The sequence below is a fragment of the Ceratina calcarata genome, unplaced genomic scaffold (assembly GCF_001652005.2).
Source record: "Ceratina calcarata isolate Rehan_Ccalc_2016 unplaced genomic scaffold, ASM165200v1 scaffold115.2, whole genome shotgun sequence".
Taxonomy (NCBI): Eukaryota; Metazoa; Arthropoda; class Insecta; order Hymenoptera; family Apidae; genus Ceratina; species Ceratina calcarata.
This window is the reverse complement of record NW_017132446.1, coordinates 1198359-1215346: the sequence shown is the minus strand read 5'-3', so window position 1 is coordinate 1215346 and position 16988 is coordinate 1198359. Positions and strand designations below refer to the sequence as shown.

At 42.6% G+C, this 16988-nt stretch overlaps 4 protein-coding genes across 6 annotated transcripts in view; 2 read left to right on the top strand and 2 right to left on the bottom strand.

Moving 5' to 3' along the window:
* The window catches only part of ec (ubiquitin specific peptidase echinus), a 63519-nt gene extending 55409 nt beyond the window's left edge, over positions 1-8110 (top strand). For all 3 annotated transcript variants that reach the window (XM_018022923.2, XM_026812722.1, XM_026812721.1), the window contains 6 exons: positions 1314-1448; positions 1793-2062; positions 2130-2504; positions 2586-3008; positions 3117-3417; positions 3504-8110. In XM_018022923.2, the coding sequence (XP_017878412.1) occupies positions 1314-1448; positions 1793-2062; positions 2130-2504; positions 2586-3008; positions 3117-3417; positions 3504-7285 (5286 nt within the window). In that variant the 3' untranslated portion in view covers positions 7286-8110. The remainder of the gene's footprint in view (positions 1-1313; positions 1449-1792; positions 2063-2129; positions 2505-2585; positions 3009-3116; positions 3418-3503) is intronic.
* Positions 8104-9143, bottom strand: LOC108624009 (uncharacterized protein C6orf203 homolog). Its single transcript, XM_018022936.2, has 4 exons — positions 8804-9143; positions 8574-8725; positions 8447-8519; positions 8104-8374 (listed from the first exon to the last, which is right to left on the bottom strand). The coding sequence occupies exons 1-4, from the start codon at positions 8987-8989 to the stop codon at positions 8189-8191; spliced, it is 597 nt and encodes a 198-aa protein (XP_017878425.1). The 5' UTR covers positions 8990-9143; the 3' UTR covers positions 8104-8188.
* A 618-nt stretch (positions 9144-9761) lies between these two features.
* vtd (RAD21 cohesin complex component verthandi) lies at positions 9762-13971 on the top strand. The gene is made up of 8 exons (XM_018022898.2): positions 9762-9905; positions 9985-10214; positions 10292-10475; positions 10555-11523; positions 11599-11970; positions 12043-12174; positions 12250-12405; positions 12485-13971. Exons 1-8 carry the CDS (start codon positions 9762-9764, stop codon positions 12608-12610), a joined length of 2313 nt encoding a protein of 770 aa, XP_017878387.1. The 3' UTR covers positions 12611-13971.
* A 236-nt stretch (positions 13972-14207) lies between these two features.
* Positions 14208-16875, bottom strand: CCT1 (chaperonin containing TCP1 subunit 1). The gene is made up of 10 exons (XM_018022910.2): positions 16666-16875; positions 16452-16537; positions 16247-16375; positions 16086-16183; positions 15915-16025; positions 15430-15835; positions 15167-15369; positions 14899-15091; positions 14667-14830; positions 14208-14598 (listed from the first exon to the last, which is right to left on the bottom strand). Exons 1-10 carry the CDS (start codon positions 16736-16738, stop codon positions 14388-14390), a joined length of 1674 nt encoding a protein of 557 aa, XP_017878399.1. The 5' UTR covers positions 16739-16875; the 3' UTR covers positions 14208-14387.
* Between the last annotated feature and the right edge of the window lie 113 nt (positions 16876-16988).

The following is a 16988-nucleotide window of genomic DNA, read 5'->3' as shown; positions in this document are numbered from 1 at the left end:
ATTATAAGAAATGCGTTTTTCTAAGGTACATAAATTTTTGGGATTGACTGTATAGCCAAAACATCCTTAATCATTCCTATTGGGAAACGATGCTTGAATATGATTTTTCTCGCCTCGAGAAACCACGATTTTCAATCGTTGCGTACGCGCGCGTTCGGGCAATCGTTATTGCGTGAACGAGTTCGGTCATTTCCGCCTCGAAAGTGAAACTACCCTAATTACTTCTCCCCCTTTTTGTGAATCACATTTTGCCGCTACAGCGAATTCTGGTTGAAACTGTAAAACTGTGTTAGAAAGTCAAACTGCGGTTGTTTGCTAAACTTATTAAATAAACAAGCAAAGAACGTTGAAAAAAGTTTTCCCCCTAACAAAGCAGCTCGAAGACACCTTGTGGCGTACAGTTAATTAAATTTCTACATAGTTAGCTACGTCCAATTACTTGTGGCGAAGTTTCGATATAGAAGAATACAGTTGATGGCTTCTGAACGAACGTAATAAGGAAAGTCGTAATTTTGCCCACTCGCTCGACATAATTACACTTTTTCTAAGATTAAATTATATAATTTTCTGGGAATTCCTTTCTCATTTTCTTACACTTCATTCTATTTTCATATCTGTTTTCCTTGTCATTAAACTAGTCGGTTCTCAGCCTCCTGCATGATAGAACATAAAAATTATAATATAATCGTACATATTTTTCTATAATAGTCGATACTAATCAAAAGTCGCTCTTTTGAATTGCAAATGAACGAGATAAGAAACAATGCACTGTTCTAATCGTAACAGTCACAGTTCTAATAACGCGAAATTCAATCGGAGATAAAATCTGGAACGCGTTCGGTCGAAACCGCAAATGAAGAATTGGTTTCCCAATTCATTGTACGAGTTCGACTCCGTTTGGTAACTCGAGTAAGAACAAAAGCGATGCCCTTTCGAGCGCATATAATCCAGTGCAAAACGCGAGCGTTACGACTCACGTGGGTGGAGTTGGTTCGTGCGCTTGCATCGACTATCGCCGTTCGGTCGGAGAAAAACGCGAAACTAGTTGCAATCCCGTATCGGTCATGGCCGATCGCTTTTACTGGCTGACTACTTGCCTGCAACGAATCGGAGTTGCTCTACCAGGAGAAAATTCGAACCCAGTACTTTTACTAGGAAGGCAAATGATCAATTTCTTATGCAACTTCATATATTTTTCATTCATCCAATTATGTAAATTTGAAGCGTGATCAGGTTGAACGTACGGAACATAAAATCGCAATTGATTTTTATTTTCCACTAGAATTGCATGTAATTAATTATTTTGTCCTCAGATGGTTCACTACGTGTCAGCATCGGCACTGACCTCGCAAGCCCGGCAAACCCCACCGAGTTCCAGGAACTGTTCTGACCTGTTCGGTCAGCTTCTTCGGAAAGCCGGAGGGATGGGTGACATCAGGGACTGTCCGGTGAGTAACTTACCATTGAAAAAACTTTCTTCCTTACGGGACCAAATTTCTTCATCGTTTACGATTCACGCGTTTGACTCATCCGACTAGTAAGATCAGCTACACACTCTTCTGCGGCCTTTCTTGGAAACAATATCCCATAGACTTTCTCTTTGAAGTGGAACGATAACTATCGCTCGCGGCAGTTCGGCAGACCGCGGATGCTGCGATTTGTATGAATTTTTATGATGTTAATTAAAAATTGTTCTCGTTTAATCTCCCATACTTTATTTATAATCATTTGACCACGAATGGTCGTTAAGTTAGTAAAGATGATTAGGGAAGGGCTTGTTCTTTATTCGCAGAGCTCTTGCGGTGCGAAAATCCAAATCTGCCGGACTCTGATGAACCGGCCGGAAATCGTGTCGGTCGGTGTCGTATGGGACAGCGAACGGCCGTCGCTGGAGCATATCATGGACGTTTTCGCGACTGTGGGAACATCCTTGAGACTGAGCGACGTCTTCCACAGCGTGGTCGACTCCCGATGGGGCGCATCCACGGTCCACAACCTTGTGGGAGTGGTCACGTATTACGGGAAACATTACTCCACTTTCTTCTTTCACACTAAACTCAAGGTTCGTATTACAAATTCTTTAAACAATTAATATTAAGGCCTCGGTGTAAAGAACAATGAATCTCCAGGTGTGGATTTACTTCGACGATGCCACTGTCAAGGAAATCGGTCCACGTTGGGAACAAGTAGTGGAGAAGTGCAGAAGGGGTAGATACCAGCCGTTGCTGTTACTCTATGCAACTCCTGGCGGGACGCCGGTGAATACGGAGAACGCGCCGAAAACCGTGACGCCGTTCCCGAACGGAAATGGATTGAAGACGCCTCCGAAGAACAACATGCGACGCTCTATCACGCCCAGCCCAGAGAAACCATCGATCAACAACACCGCGAGGCGTGCCATCACGCCCAACCCTGACAGTCCTCCTCATCCCTACACCCAACGCAGGATCTACAGCGATTATCAGAATCTGACTGATATACAGAACAACATCTTCGGAAATCAGGTATTCATCAATTCCGATCGACTCTATATTTAATTGCCAACGATCAAAATTATTAATATGCATCTGCATTTTCTGTGGCAGTGCGTGGATTCGGTTGACGGTGACACGGAATCGAAGTACATCAGTCGTCGAGCCGTCGAGAATGTGATGCAACAGCAGAAGAAGCAGCAGATGCAGCTGACGCGAAGTCTGAGCGCAGGCTCGACGCCGCAGGATGCCATTAGCATCCCGGATCACCTGAACATCCCGAGGAGACGGGATTCTGGGAATTGGTCCGGCGACCGGAACAGCGCTTCCTCGAGCTCCTCGACGACGATGGACAATCCGTATCTGTACATCGTGAACAAGATGCAGAGGAACTCGGGAGTCCCAAAGAGTCCCACCAGCAAGTCCGGCGAACTGTCTAGCAGCAGCAGCGGCCACTACGACGCTGGATACGACTCTTACTCTTTGTCCTCCACTGACAGCCTTCCGCTCCAACAGGGCCTGAAGCACAACCTACAGGTACGTACTATAGAAATCCCGAAATAATTACTATTATATCATTGTTTTTTATAAGATTCTGCGTCTTTAAAAAGTGCAACTCAGAATTGAATCAATTTACTTGTATAGCTTGCCCAGATTCCGGAAGGCTACCAAGCGTCATCGAGCGACGACTGCGAGCGCCTCTGCAAGGAAACCGACGCGCTTTTAGACAAATCCCGAGCAGCTGAAGATGCGGGCGATCTTAGCACCGCGGTGGCTTTGTGCAGCGCAGCCAGCAGCAAAGCCAGAGCCGCAATGGACGCGCCGTACAATAATCCGCAGACGATCACGATAGCGAGAATGAAGCACAATACCTGCGTGATGAGGACCAGGAGTCTGCACAGAAGGATGTTGCAGGAGCAGGCGACGACGAACGGAGAAAAGGAAGGTCAGTCATCAAAAGGATATGAAGTTCGACATAATTTTTAGAGTAATACGAGAGGATGCTAAATGTGAGCGTGCTTCATGTTTCAGAAGGTGCGCCGGAAGGTAGACATTCGCGGGAGAACAGTAAATCCAGCCAGCACTCGCGACAGAGTTCCAGGGACAAAGGGAACCATTCCAGGCAAAATAGTCGGGAATTATTAATGAACGTTCCAACGGCGAACACTGACAAGCCTACTACAAAGAGTATCGAGATCTACGCCACGTTACCGAAGAAAAAGACCCTGCGCAGCAAGGCAACAGCCGTGAACGTGATCGAAGACGAAGAGTACATGTTGTACGACCGGCCGGTGCAGAGGACGGGCTTGTTCAGTCGCACGAAGCGCTGCGACGATGATAAGAAGGACAAGAAACGGGCTCGCAGCGAGGAGAGAAATAAGAATGTCTCCAAAGACTTCTCTATCGCTCCTTCTCGAGCTTCACCCTCTCCGAAAGGAACCAAAGCGGAGAAGCCTAAGGAAAATCTGGACGCGGTCGTTAATATGCGAAATTCGCAAGCAAGTAACAATGCTAACGGTGAACAGAAGGGTAAGAAGCAGCATAAGATCCGTAGGAAACTGTTGATGGGCGGTTTGATCAAGAGAAAGAATAGAAGTATGCCGGATCTGCGCGAGGGACAAGACGGGCAGGCGAACGCCAGCGTGGAGGGACCCTCCAACACCTTGCCAAAGCAGTCCGTGGACGATTCCAGCGTCGGTTTGAAGGGCAACGAGGTGTCCCAGTCTCTGAGTGGTTACCTCTCAGAGGGACACCTGGAGTTCACCGGTAACGGGAACGGCGGCCCGGGCAGCACCGGCAATCCGAATCTGGAGAGAAGTCGCCTGATGAGGAAGAGCTTCCACGGCAGCGCCGGTAAAGTGTTACACGTGGCGAAGGTACCGCCGCCTCCTCCGCTCAGAACCACTTCTCAGCTTAGCAAGTCTAAGTGTTCGGGCGAAGTGCATAACGAGCAGCAGTCGGAGAAATCGGTGTACCCATCAGCGGAGGATCAGTGTGCGACGAACCAGCCTCAGGAGCAGAACGGTGCCTACTGGAATCATGTGAACGCGCAAAATTCATCCGCTGGAGCTAACAGAACGCCAAACTACACGGATTATTCATCCGAGTCTCATTCCCTTCCATTCTTGCCCTCGTACGGCATGGAACAAAACTCCGGGAACGTGCCAGCGTCGAATTACAATAGCAAACCTAGAATCCAGGACGACGTGGTGCAATACGCTAATGGGATTCTGTATGAGCCTACTTTCGTAGTGACTCGAGCGGATGTGCATAACGAACAGAGCCCCGTGAAACAACAGAATCAGGTCGACTCACTGCCTCCATATCCCGAAAATGGGAACGTCTTTCACTCGAGGCAACCCAGCGAAGATTTTCCACCCCCGCCGTATCCCTCGATTCACTCTGTGTCCCATTCGAGACAGGCGAGCGAAGATTTTCCACCACCGCCTCCTCCGATCGACGAGGGTTCCAATTACGTTCAAGAGAGTCAACAGCAGTACCAATATCAATATCAACAGCAACATTATCAGCAGCAATATCAACAATACCAGCAGCAACAGCAGCAGCAACAAGCTATATCCACGCAGCAGCGACAACAACACTTAGAGAATCAGCATATCAGCAGTTTATTGTCGCAGTTACAAATGAAGAGAGATCAGATTCTAGCTTCTGACGGTACTAGAGAGGATAAGAGGCCTGAGGAGCAGGAGGGAGAGGATAAATCATCCGGAGAAACATGGTTACGCGAGCTGCAAGCCAAGCAAGCGGAGAGGAGGATGAAGAAGCAGGGCCCTCTCGATCAGGATATACCGAAATTGAGATCAGGACCAGCGATCTCGGGGCCGACGATTGCTCGAAGAACGAGCGATTTGATGATGAATAGTCTCGGACAGAACTATGACCCGACCAGTCGCGATGTACCTGACTGTCCCAGAGTCGTCTCCTCGGTGAAAGATATGGCAGCGAGATTCGAGCAAATCAAATTGCAACCTGTCGCGAAAACGGAACCTGACCAGAAAATAGCGAATAAGCAAAATTGTGTTTCACCCTCTCCGTTATCAGACGCTTCTCAAGATGTTCAAGATGAATCGAGGCCGATAAAACTCTCTACAGAGAATCTCGCGAACTTCGCTAAGACCGATGGTTCCTCGAGTCAGTCGATCATGAACTCGAGTTTCGAATCCAGTTCCAGTCAAAACAGTTTCATTTTAAGCACGGCTCCGAGCAATCCCATGCAAATGCAGCAGAGCGGATTGAATCAAGCGATCATGTCGATGTCCTTAACGTTGCCGCACGAGAATGGTTTGCCCGTCGACTATCCCGAAGACGACATCAGCGAAGTTGCCATGCAGAACACTATTCAGAACACGACGATCCTGCCAAGCGAAGAAGACATCGCACCGAGAAAAGTGAAGCGACGGATTGGAAAAAAGAAGAGCGTGTCGTTCTGCGATCAAGTCGTCCTCGTGGCCACTGCGGAGGATGACGAAAAGGATTCGTACATACCTAATCCGATTCTAGAGAGAGTTCTGCGTTCGGCGATGAACAAACCGGAGACCGCGCAAGTCCTTCGAGAAATTAGAAGCCTTCAGGAGGCAGAAATGAACCGAGAGAACTGTACCACTACTAAATTCCAGCAACAGACTCTTCCACTGAAAAGCGAAGCCGACAGTGTCCCCGCGACTCCGTTCCAAGATCAGCTGAGGAGCGTGAACCCCACACCCATACCCGACACTATTAAACCCACGTTCGGAAGACAAAATTCGAACGAGTCTGTAGGATCTTTGTCAGACAAGAAATTATGCGGTTCGTATGGGAACGAGGGACAGGACGTCGTCCGGGAGAATTACCCAGGACTCCCAAATGTCTCCAAACCGCCAACATCGTATTCGCCTCAGCTCCAGCAACAGATAAGATATTCCCAAAATGGATACATGCCATATTTGCAGTCTCAGTCGACTTATCCTCAGGCGCAAACGTCTCACCCGAGGAATCAGGGCATTCCTCTGTCTCAAACTCAGAAGCCAGCCAGTCCTTATCCCACTCAGATGCACGGGCAATATGTTCAAAACAACGTGCAGCAGCAAAAAACTATGTGCCAAAAGAACAGCTACCAAACTTATTATCAACTGGAGCAGCAGCACAATCAGATGAACAAGCAGATGTCCCAGCAGCAGCAACAGCAGCAACAGCAGCAGCAGCAGCAGGCGAACATGAATCAAAGGATCACGAATCATAACGCGAGTCCGATAACAGTTCAACACTCGCAGCAACAATTCTCGTATCCGCCAACACAATCGCCGAGTCCGTATCAAAATCAGTACAGCCACAGTTCCTATCAGGGTTATCCCTATCAATCCGTTCCTCAGCAGAACAGAATGAACCAGCCGCTTCCACAGTATCAGCCGCCGCCCAATCCTCCGACCTCCTACCAGCAACAGCAGAACATACAGGCTTATCCGCAGAGACACGACACCTATCAAAGGCAACCGCAAAAGGCTGATCAACAAAACATTTTAGCTCCCAATCAAACGTATCCGAACGCGTTGCAAAATGGTCAGATTCAGTCGAACATGAAGTACCCCACGTACCAACATCCACCGGTGTCGAAACAGAGCAAGCAGATGCATTTCGTGTCCGCGCCGAAGAACAACGGCCAGGTGGTTCAGAATACATCGACCTTACAGAAACCTGCGGTCGGAGGTACAAGGATCGCGCCTTGTCACCTCTGCCGGAAGAAACAGGTCACCGAGCCGGCTATTTACTGTTCAGATTGTGATTTCTACATGTCCCGTTTCCGGCCGAAAAACTGAACTCATACTACCGAGCTCATTTTTCTCGTTACTTTTTGTCTTTCGAAAGTTTTATTAACATTTCAACTAATTTAGCATTAGGAATATTTGTTAACTTTCAGTGAAGAGAGATGTATCCGCTTTTGTACAAAGTTAGTTGTAGGTTTTTATCATTAATCACTGGAGACCTTCGTCGTGCAGCTATTAACTGTGTAATACGTATAATCGTAGCATTGTTAATCGTATACACTTAGAAACATTTTGTAATTTATAGAGATAGTGAATGGCGTAGAAATAACATAGATTCTTATATCGATCGCGTTTTTATATACAACGTTTCGTGCTTCGTATGTCGCAGTAATGTAGAGAATAAGTTCTTTTTAATATTGCATCGTTCTCACAATCTTCCGTTGTACATAGGTATCGTTTAAGTCTTTCTTTTTTTGTATAAAACCGTATTAACTTCTTAGGGAATGCGTTTCATTCGGGAGAAAATGTTTAAGATTTGTGATACTAGCCATGCTACATAGAACCTTATCGTTAAACGTAGGAACCGTATCGAATACGATCGCGTAGAATCGCACAAAGGAAGAAGCATGGAGAGAACATGATCTCTGAGACGTGAAAGCGTGAAGTTTTTATATTTTATGTTGATAGTTGTTATATACATATATATATAACTATTGTGTATGTACTTAACGATTACGTTGTCTATGTGCTAGATCGATGTACAAATCACCCCCTACCGCCCCGGATTTTATACGTTTTTCTAATGAGTATTTTGTTTTAAAAATACTTGATTTCCTTCTCCCTTACGACAATGGAAATAAAGAGTCGTATTTGGAAGTATCGTGTTTTAAAAATTTATTGTAGGTATTCAACATTTATACGAATCAGTTGCACATAATATCGCTATTTTTAAATTTAATTGTGCCACTTGTCTTTATAATCTTCGACTAATAGAGACTTGTTCTGAAGTAATTTAACAACAATGTCTTCGTCTTCGGACTCTAAACTTACCGATAACAGTATGCACCTGTTTATTATAAGGAAATTGGCATTTGTAGAACTTCGACCCTGTATATGATCGATCTCATCCCCAATGCTTATCTACATAGTTAAAGTCTGATGTACTTCCAGTTAAAAATTGAATGCCTTTAACTTGATCGTAAGAATTCATACCATTATTCCTTTCTTCATACACTTTTCTCCATTTAGACGTATATTACTTCGGTAAAATTCCTTCTCCAGTTTACTGAAACAAGATGGATTAAATATAAGTATATATATAGTAAGTATATTAACTTACTTCCGCGACAGTCCAAATCCTGCTTTGGCGATGGCATCCAAACGAAGGGAAGGTACTTTAGCCATGACCACCTTCGATTTTTCAGTGTTCAAGTAATCGTCAACATCCAAGTTATTTTCTTCATCTTCTTCATCTTCATCTTTCTCTCTACTCTAAAATAATATACACATGAATAATAGAGCTGATCTTAGAGCAACATGAAATCTCATAGAAATAGTTAAAATTATTACTTGCTTTGTATTCTTCCCTTTAGTTTTGAATCTTCTAAATGTCAGGTTCAAGTTCTGTCCTGGACATGAAGGATTCAAATAGAAACACTTGGAATTGTTACTTGACCTATTTTCTAATGCGAAAGACAGTTGCATATTTGTACAGATTGTTCTTCGTCCGATGTAAAAAATTCTTCTCGATATCATTTTTCAAAGCTGTTATAGTGTTATAAACGTTTGCAAAACTTAAGGTCACATTAAGAACAAGTTATAAACAACGTTCATTTCGTTCGATATAATACAGATTATTCCACGAGAAGTTAGTAGAAGTCAGTCCCTCGAAGAGAATACAATTTGATAGTTTTTCGAACGCTACCGCACGCCATCGGTGGAGGGAGTTTCAGAGCATCCAGTGAAACTAGTTGCGGACGACCGTGAAGACGCGGTGAAAAGAAACGTACCGTATGTGTGAAATATCCGTTGATATATCAATGAACCGGGTTATTTTTCGCGAAATATTAAATCGCCAATTCAACGCTCATCGATAGCTTGTCAACGTGGTGATCATTTCCCGCGTCGAACAAGCAGACTGTGCTACGTGTTCAACAGCTTACGCGTAACCGCCAAAACTACGGACAGAAACGCCATCTTATGCAAGGATGTGTTGACATTTTACTAAATTGGGCAAGATTGCATGATCGTTAGACGTATTCGAGTCCGTACGACTCGAGATTTCAACATTCATCAATGTTAATAAACGCGAACATCACCCGTAAACCGACCCGTCGACCGGTTTAATCGATACAACCCGATAATTATGTTGCTAACGGGAAATCGCGTTCACGGATTAGCTCTTCTGTTTAGCTTTGTGTTTACAAACAGACCGAATTGAATCGTTTCCGCCTGTTTCATTCTAACCGCGCGAACACCAGCAAGACACTGATTTATTTACGACGATACACGAGAATACGAATTAAAAATGTTTTACGCGCATTTCGTGTTGGCCAAGAAAGGCCCGTTGGCGCGTATTTGGTTAGCCGCGCATTGGGACAAAAAGTTGACCAAAGCACACGTATTTGAAACGAATATCGAAAAGTCTGTGGATGGTATATTACAACCGAAGGTAATTGGAAATTATATCTGTTTTACTTGTTTCTTATTCATCCGTTGCATCGTCGTATATCTTTTTGGTGTTGCCACAGGTGAAAATGGCTTTGAGAACATCAGGTCATTTGCTGCTGGGTGTAGTACGCATATATTCAAGAAAAGCCAAATATTTGCTGGCCGACTGCAATGAAGCCTTTGTCAAAATTAAAATGGCCTTTAGGCCTGGCATGGTGGATCTACCAGAAGAGCACAGGGAAGCTGCTGTAACGGCTATTACGTTACCTGAGGTGTTTCATGACTTCGATACAGCAATGCCAGAACTGAAGTAAATGAAATCTCTGAGCCAGTCATAAGAAACAAATCCTTATTTTATGATTCTTAATCTGTAATGTTCCGTTGCAGAGATGTGGACATCGAGGCACAATTTAGCTTGAACCAGTCGCGTGCGGAGGAAATAACTATGAGAGAGGATTATGGTAGTTTAGCTTTGGTTACACACGATCAGGGATTTGGTGACATGAGTTTCGATGCAGAACCGCCAGAATTATTAAGACACGCTGGTGCTGTGGAGCCTTCATTAGATCAGGTATCTTTTTCTTTTTAGTACATTTAATATTAAAATATAATTAAGTTTATAGGGAATTAAATTTATGTTCATTTTATAGACGCATATGTTGTTCACTGATGGACCAGGAATTGAAGCATCTCTAGAACAAAAAGAAAAGGAGCCTGTACCAGGTCCATCGGTAACGGCACAAGCTATGGACATAGATATGCCTATTAGAGACGATGGTTTCGGTGGTCATCTTGGTCAAGACATCATATCTGGGGGTCTGTTCGAGGGCGGTTTATTTGACGAAGCACCTATGGGTGAAGTACCTGTACCTGAGGTCAGTGCGATAACAGAAACGCAAGAACCAGGTGTTGTCCCTGCCGCACCGTCTGTGCACGACGAATCGGAAGAAGAAATGGGAGATCGTTTCGGTGGTTCGGCGTCACCCATGGGAGGAATGAGTTCCGATGAATCTCGACCCGCGACTCCGGCTGCGTCTGAGGAAATCGAAGGAAGAATAAGCGTGGCGAGTCGACGTTTCACTCCGGCCCCACAAACTATCCCTGAGGAACGGCCGATGGAAGCAATTGAAGAAGCTCCGCCGCAGGATCAGACTACGTTGTTGCATGACGAGGAAGAGAGCTTCGCTCTGGCACCCGTCGACGCATCTGCCTTAAAAGGATTCACGAAAGCGAAACGTAAGCGCAAGCTCATCGTGGATGAAGTGAAGAACATTTCCGGCGAAGAGATGAAGGCACAATTGTCAGACACCAGCGATATTATCACAACGCTGGATCTGGCACCGCCTACGAAAAGATTAATGCACTGGAAGGAAACTGGCGGAGTTGAAAAACTGTTTGCTCTCCCGGGCAGACCAATACCCGCACGTGTGTTATTTAAGAATTATCAGCGACATTTGACCAGCAAGTCCTATGACCACGAAGACTTCGGTCGTATAGCTGGTGAAGAGGACGGCATGCCTTTGGAACAAATGAGAGAACCCGTAGAAGCTGATGCGTTTGAACAAAGCATTCTCAACAAACGCATGTCCCGCAAACGAAAAGCACCAGCGGACGAAGAAGTACGTTACTATTTATACTTCCGAATAATAGTTAAAAATATCGAGTTTGTTAACGTGTCGTATTCTAATTTACAGGTAAAACCAGCACCTTCAGCACCGGCACCGGTTCCAATAGACGTTGCCACCGAAGCAGTCGAAGTCCCGAGCATAGTTGCCCAAACGAGTCTACCTCCCGCAGAATCTCCTGTACCTCAGCCTGAGGTGTCCTTGCCAGCAACGGAACCGTCGGTTTCCGACGTTAGCAACGTCGTGCCACCCATCGAAGAAGTGGAAATGACTCCTCAAGCCATTGAAACATCCGTGATTCAAGAAGTTCCTCAATTTCCTCCTACCGAAGCTGCCGCAGCACCTGAAGAACCAGTCGTTCCACCTGCGTCAGTGGAACCGGAAGCTACTCCCGCACCCGCCTCTGAAATGCCTCAAATGGAGAACATGGGTTACGATCAGGTAAATTCCGAACCCTGAAATCGAAAATTATATATCTAAGGAAGTGTTACTTAATTTTGATGTATATAACAGGCGCAACCTCAAGTACCATACGTAGGATATGATGAACAACCTCAACTACCCCACACGCCCGCTATATCAGAGAGAGGACCGGCGACACCATGGAATCACGAGGATTACGAATTCCCTCCATCGGTTGGACCTGTACGTTTCTTCATTCGCTTATAATTAAATGTAATAAGAGCAGGGATATGTAATTTGCTCGTTTCGTTTTTGCAGCAAGAAGAACAACAGGTCGATGAAACGTACGAGCAGTTCGAAGAGCGAGTTCTTAACAAGAGGGCTGCGCACATGTATCACGTCATCAAAAGTAAACTAGATACCAAAGATAGGCTTACACTATCGGAAATGGCATACAAGAACAATCGCAAGCAGGTGTGTATTATATCTTAGGAGTCACTCTTCTCACATAATTGTACAATTCATAATATCGTGTCGATTCGTTTTCTTCCAGGTTGCACAAAAATTCTACACGTTGTTAGTTCTCAAGAAATTCCAAGTATTAGAACTGAATCAAGGATACCCGTACGCTGATATCTCAGTCAGCAAAGGACCAAAATTCGAGACTCCGGCGTTATAAAACTATTAGGTTTCTTCTTACTTTACATTTACTGTTAAAAATACCGGGGGGAGAGGATTTATGGTTATTTTTAACCGTACATGAACCGTGCGATAAATTCTTTTGAAAGATTGTAAAATAATATATAAAGCTCTATAGTAATATCTCGGATCGTCAAGGAAGAATTTTATAAATCATGTTTTAGACTCCTGGTACAGGAACGTATACGTTTTGTATAAATCAAAACAAGGGAAAGAAATCATTGTTGGAAGTTTCATGAGATTACAGTATCATTTACATCCGTATGTATTATTCTGAAATCTTTCAAGTTCAATCATGTCGAATGATGTTACGATAGTTTCCTCTTTTTGAATACTTATACATTAGTTACTATTGTAAACAATTATTAATGGAAGAATCAAAGGGATATTTTGGATAATACTTTTATGTATTGCAGTTATACTTTAGGGAGACATGAGCGTGATTAATTTATTTTTCAAATCGATATACATATTATATTCTTTAATTATAATCAGTCTAGTTATTTTCTTTTTCATTACAAATTTATGATCCGGTATTATTTAATCATGAATAACATTCCAAAGAGCATGGATTTAATGGTCACATTTTTCCGTTCCAATTCTTATCATAGAATTGCTTTAGCATATTTCGAAGTACATTTGTTAATCATTGTAAAGAAAAGAACAGATCGATTGATGCTGCTATTTTCTCAAAGAATATAGCGCTGTGGTTTGTAATTTAATTAACAATTGTCATAAAGAATGTTCCATAATTTATTGTTACGTACGTATACCTATTATATATCATGGGATACGAGTGTTAAATCATATTTAAGAAAGCTATATTTTATCAAACTGACGTGGAAAATTCTCGAAAGCAATCATATTTCATTGTAAATACTACGCTTGCACGGCAAGCACCGCGAACCATTATCACCGCACGTTATATCTTATTAAAAGAGGCATGTCATGAAAAAGAAATCGACTGCTGCAACATATTACTGGTTGTAAATAGTATCATGATTCACTAATCGATATATTCATCTGTTTATAAAATAAAATGGGAAACGATATCTGTACTGTTTTCTTTGAAATTGGGATTCTTAAAGTACATATCACATAATACTTAAAAATATTAATCCATTATTTTCCATTAATAAACTGTGTTACATACTTACATATTAGAATCTATTAATTTAACGAGAGAACTAATATTAATTTGTAAGCACTTTACTTTCTTAGACGTGTGTAGAGGCTGATACACACGCGCGTGATAAAGATCATGATGGCGTATATTTTTTTTATAACACGTGTATTCATTGTATTAAATATATTTAAAAATCGTTACTTTAAGTTAACAGATCCGAAAGTGTTATTTTTTTAAATCACACTTTGAGTAATGAACACATTATATTTAGTATATGCTTAAACATTTTCCTGTTTGTTTAATTAGGAAATATGCATGTATATGACACGTGAATCATAAAGAAAAAAGGGATGATTAATGTCATCATGCTATTGTTAGAAATGTGGAAGAAATTACAACAAATTTTTACGTGCAAAAGCATTATTTTATTCATTACCAGAGCAAATATCTAAATGTAATACAAATTTAACGTATCGACATTGTAATTAAATCATAATGTCTGTTTTGTCAGTGAACGGTATTCGCGCGCAGTAAAGAATAATTTAATTTCTTTTCATATGTCACATTGATCATGACATAATATCATAATGAACCGTATGAAAAAAGAAAAATTGTTAAATGCGCTTAGATTTTACTCTTCCAATTCACCGGCTTCCATCGCGTCACGGTACGATCTATCCTTCGATCGTTCCGGATCCAGTTTGATCATATCGTCGATTCGGAGAATAGTGATCGCTGCCTCTGTAGCGAATTTCAATGATTTTATTTTCGAAATCGCTGGTTCCAATACCCCGACTTTCTTGTTATCTTTGATAGTACCCTCGAGCAGGTCCAAGCCAACCCTAGAAAAGAACGTGGAAATCGTAATAAGAACTTTTGTTAATGTTTCGTTAATTTTATTAAGACTTACCATTTCAAATCTGCGAGGTCTGCTTTCGTTTGACTGGAATTGTGGTAAGCGCGTAATTTAGCGACGAGATCCGTGGCATCCTGTGCAGCGTTGACTGCTAACGTTTTCGGTATAACGAGTAACGATCTGGCGAACTCAGCGATAGCCAATTGTTCTCGAGAACTCTGTAAAATATAAATGTAAGTACAGAGACGTACTAAGTGCGTATTATCAGGATCATGAAGGAACTTACTAAAGAGGTAGCGAAATTTTCCAAGTAAATTGAAAGCGCCGCTTCAACGCAGCCTCCTCCCGCGACCACGCGTTTACTTTCCAAAACTCGTTTGACCATGCACAACGCATCGTGCACAGAACGTTCCATCTCGTCGCAGTAATAATCGTTCGGTCCACGCAATATTATAGAACTCGCTGTCCTTGCTTTTGGCCTATCATCAATCCAATTTAATTATCATAACGAACTTGACACGCGAATTCTATATTTAAATGAATTTAAGACGAACCCTTTGATAAGAATCAGCTCGTCGTCGCAAACCATTTCTTGCACGACTTCAGCTGCTTCCCCGAGGAAACTTGAATCGAAACTCTCCTCCCCTTCCATGTTCGTCAAGGAAGTAAGGAACTGCGCGCCTGTAGCCTTTGCAATCCTCTTCAAGTCCGCCTTCTTACATCTTCGAACTGCCATTGCTTTAGCTTCTATGAAATACTGCAAAGAAAGATAACTAGATATTATCGATATACGAAATTATAATTTCCGCGAATATACCTTCAGACAAAGATCGTCAATTCCTCCAGATACAAAAACAACGTTCGTGCCCGCTGCAATAATTTTCTGAATACGTTCTTTCGTAATATCCGCTTCGCGTTGTCGCACAGCTTCCAACTTCTCGGGATCCGTGATCAATATTTCGACGCCCAATTTCATTTTTGTCTTCTGCAGAGAGAAGTCTAAGCAAGCGATTTTCGCGTTCACTATTCTCTTCTGCATCGCTTGCGAAGCTACGGTGCAATTCAGCGCGTAGCCATGTACCAACATGGATTCCCTGACGCTCTTTCCATGAGCCTTTAAAACATTAACTGCCTTTATGGGGTACAGAAATCCTCCTTTTCCATCATTGACTTTTATAGCATTCGCTGCATCGACGACCATGTTCCCAAAGAAATCGGCATCACTATTATTCATTTATTAAAGAAATACGATAAAGGCAAAAATAATACAAATGTGTCTACATTTAATCTAGAAAAGGATACGCTCCAATAATTTTACTTGACATAGAAGTTTTCGCTACGTTCACTAAGCAGTCTCTTCCAAGCTCGTCCACACCCACTGTTAGATGCTCCTGAATGTATCTACAGGCTTCTCTGTAATATAAACGATGAATGTTTTATGTTCTCAAGTGTATTGCGCACATTTTGACTTACTTGCAAGCGAGCCTGTAACCACTGATTACAGATGTTGGGTGAATCTTTTGCTTTACAAGTTCATCTGCATTTTTTAATAATTCAGCAGCAATTATTACCTGTTACAACAAAATGTTTATATTAATTTCACAAGAATTCATGTATTGAACAAATGAACTTACAACTGACGTGGTTCCATCCCCAACTTCCTCATCCTGCAGTTGAGCTAATTCTACCAAAACTCTCGCAGCTGGATGTTCGACCTCGAGCAAGCGTAAGATAGTTGCTCCATCATTTGTGACAGTAACATCCTGTGACATTAATGAAGACATTAATTTTATAATTCATATAGATTCAATTATATATTCGATGTGAATGTTTGCTTACACCAATGTCATCCACGAGCATTTTATCCAAGCCAACGGGGCCCAGGGAACTCTTAACAATATTCGCAATTGCACAAGCAGCCATAACTAGAAAAGGATGTTTAAGATTGATTTATTTTCATAAGCCTCAGGCACTTTAAAGAGTAATTAAACAAGTATCAGATGAATTGAAGAGTAACCAAATTTGACATAGACAGAGCGTGTTCATTACTTACCGTTCTGTGTTCTTACGGGTGCTCCGAATTGCCGGACACCGCAAACAGCTAAAGGGCTAGCTACCGTCGACATTTTTCAACGATTATTTCAATATTTTCTGTAATATTGTAACTGAACTGACGATCGAGAACTTCGATTACTAAAAAGCGGTCCGCGTGCAGATTTCTAGCGAGGATGATTTGATGGCGATCAGCGACGCCTATCCTTACTTCCTTTTAGGGGCAAGTTCAGGTGCGACTTAAATCATCATGCGGGATCATTCAATTGGTCGCCAAATCGTGGACAAGAAATCCTTAGGCTACCAAAAATACATTTTTCTAAA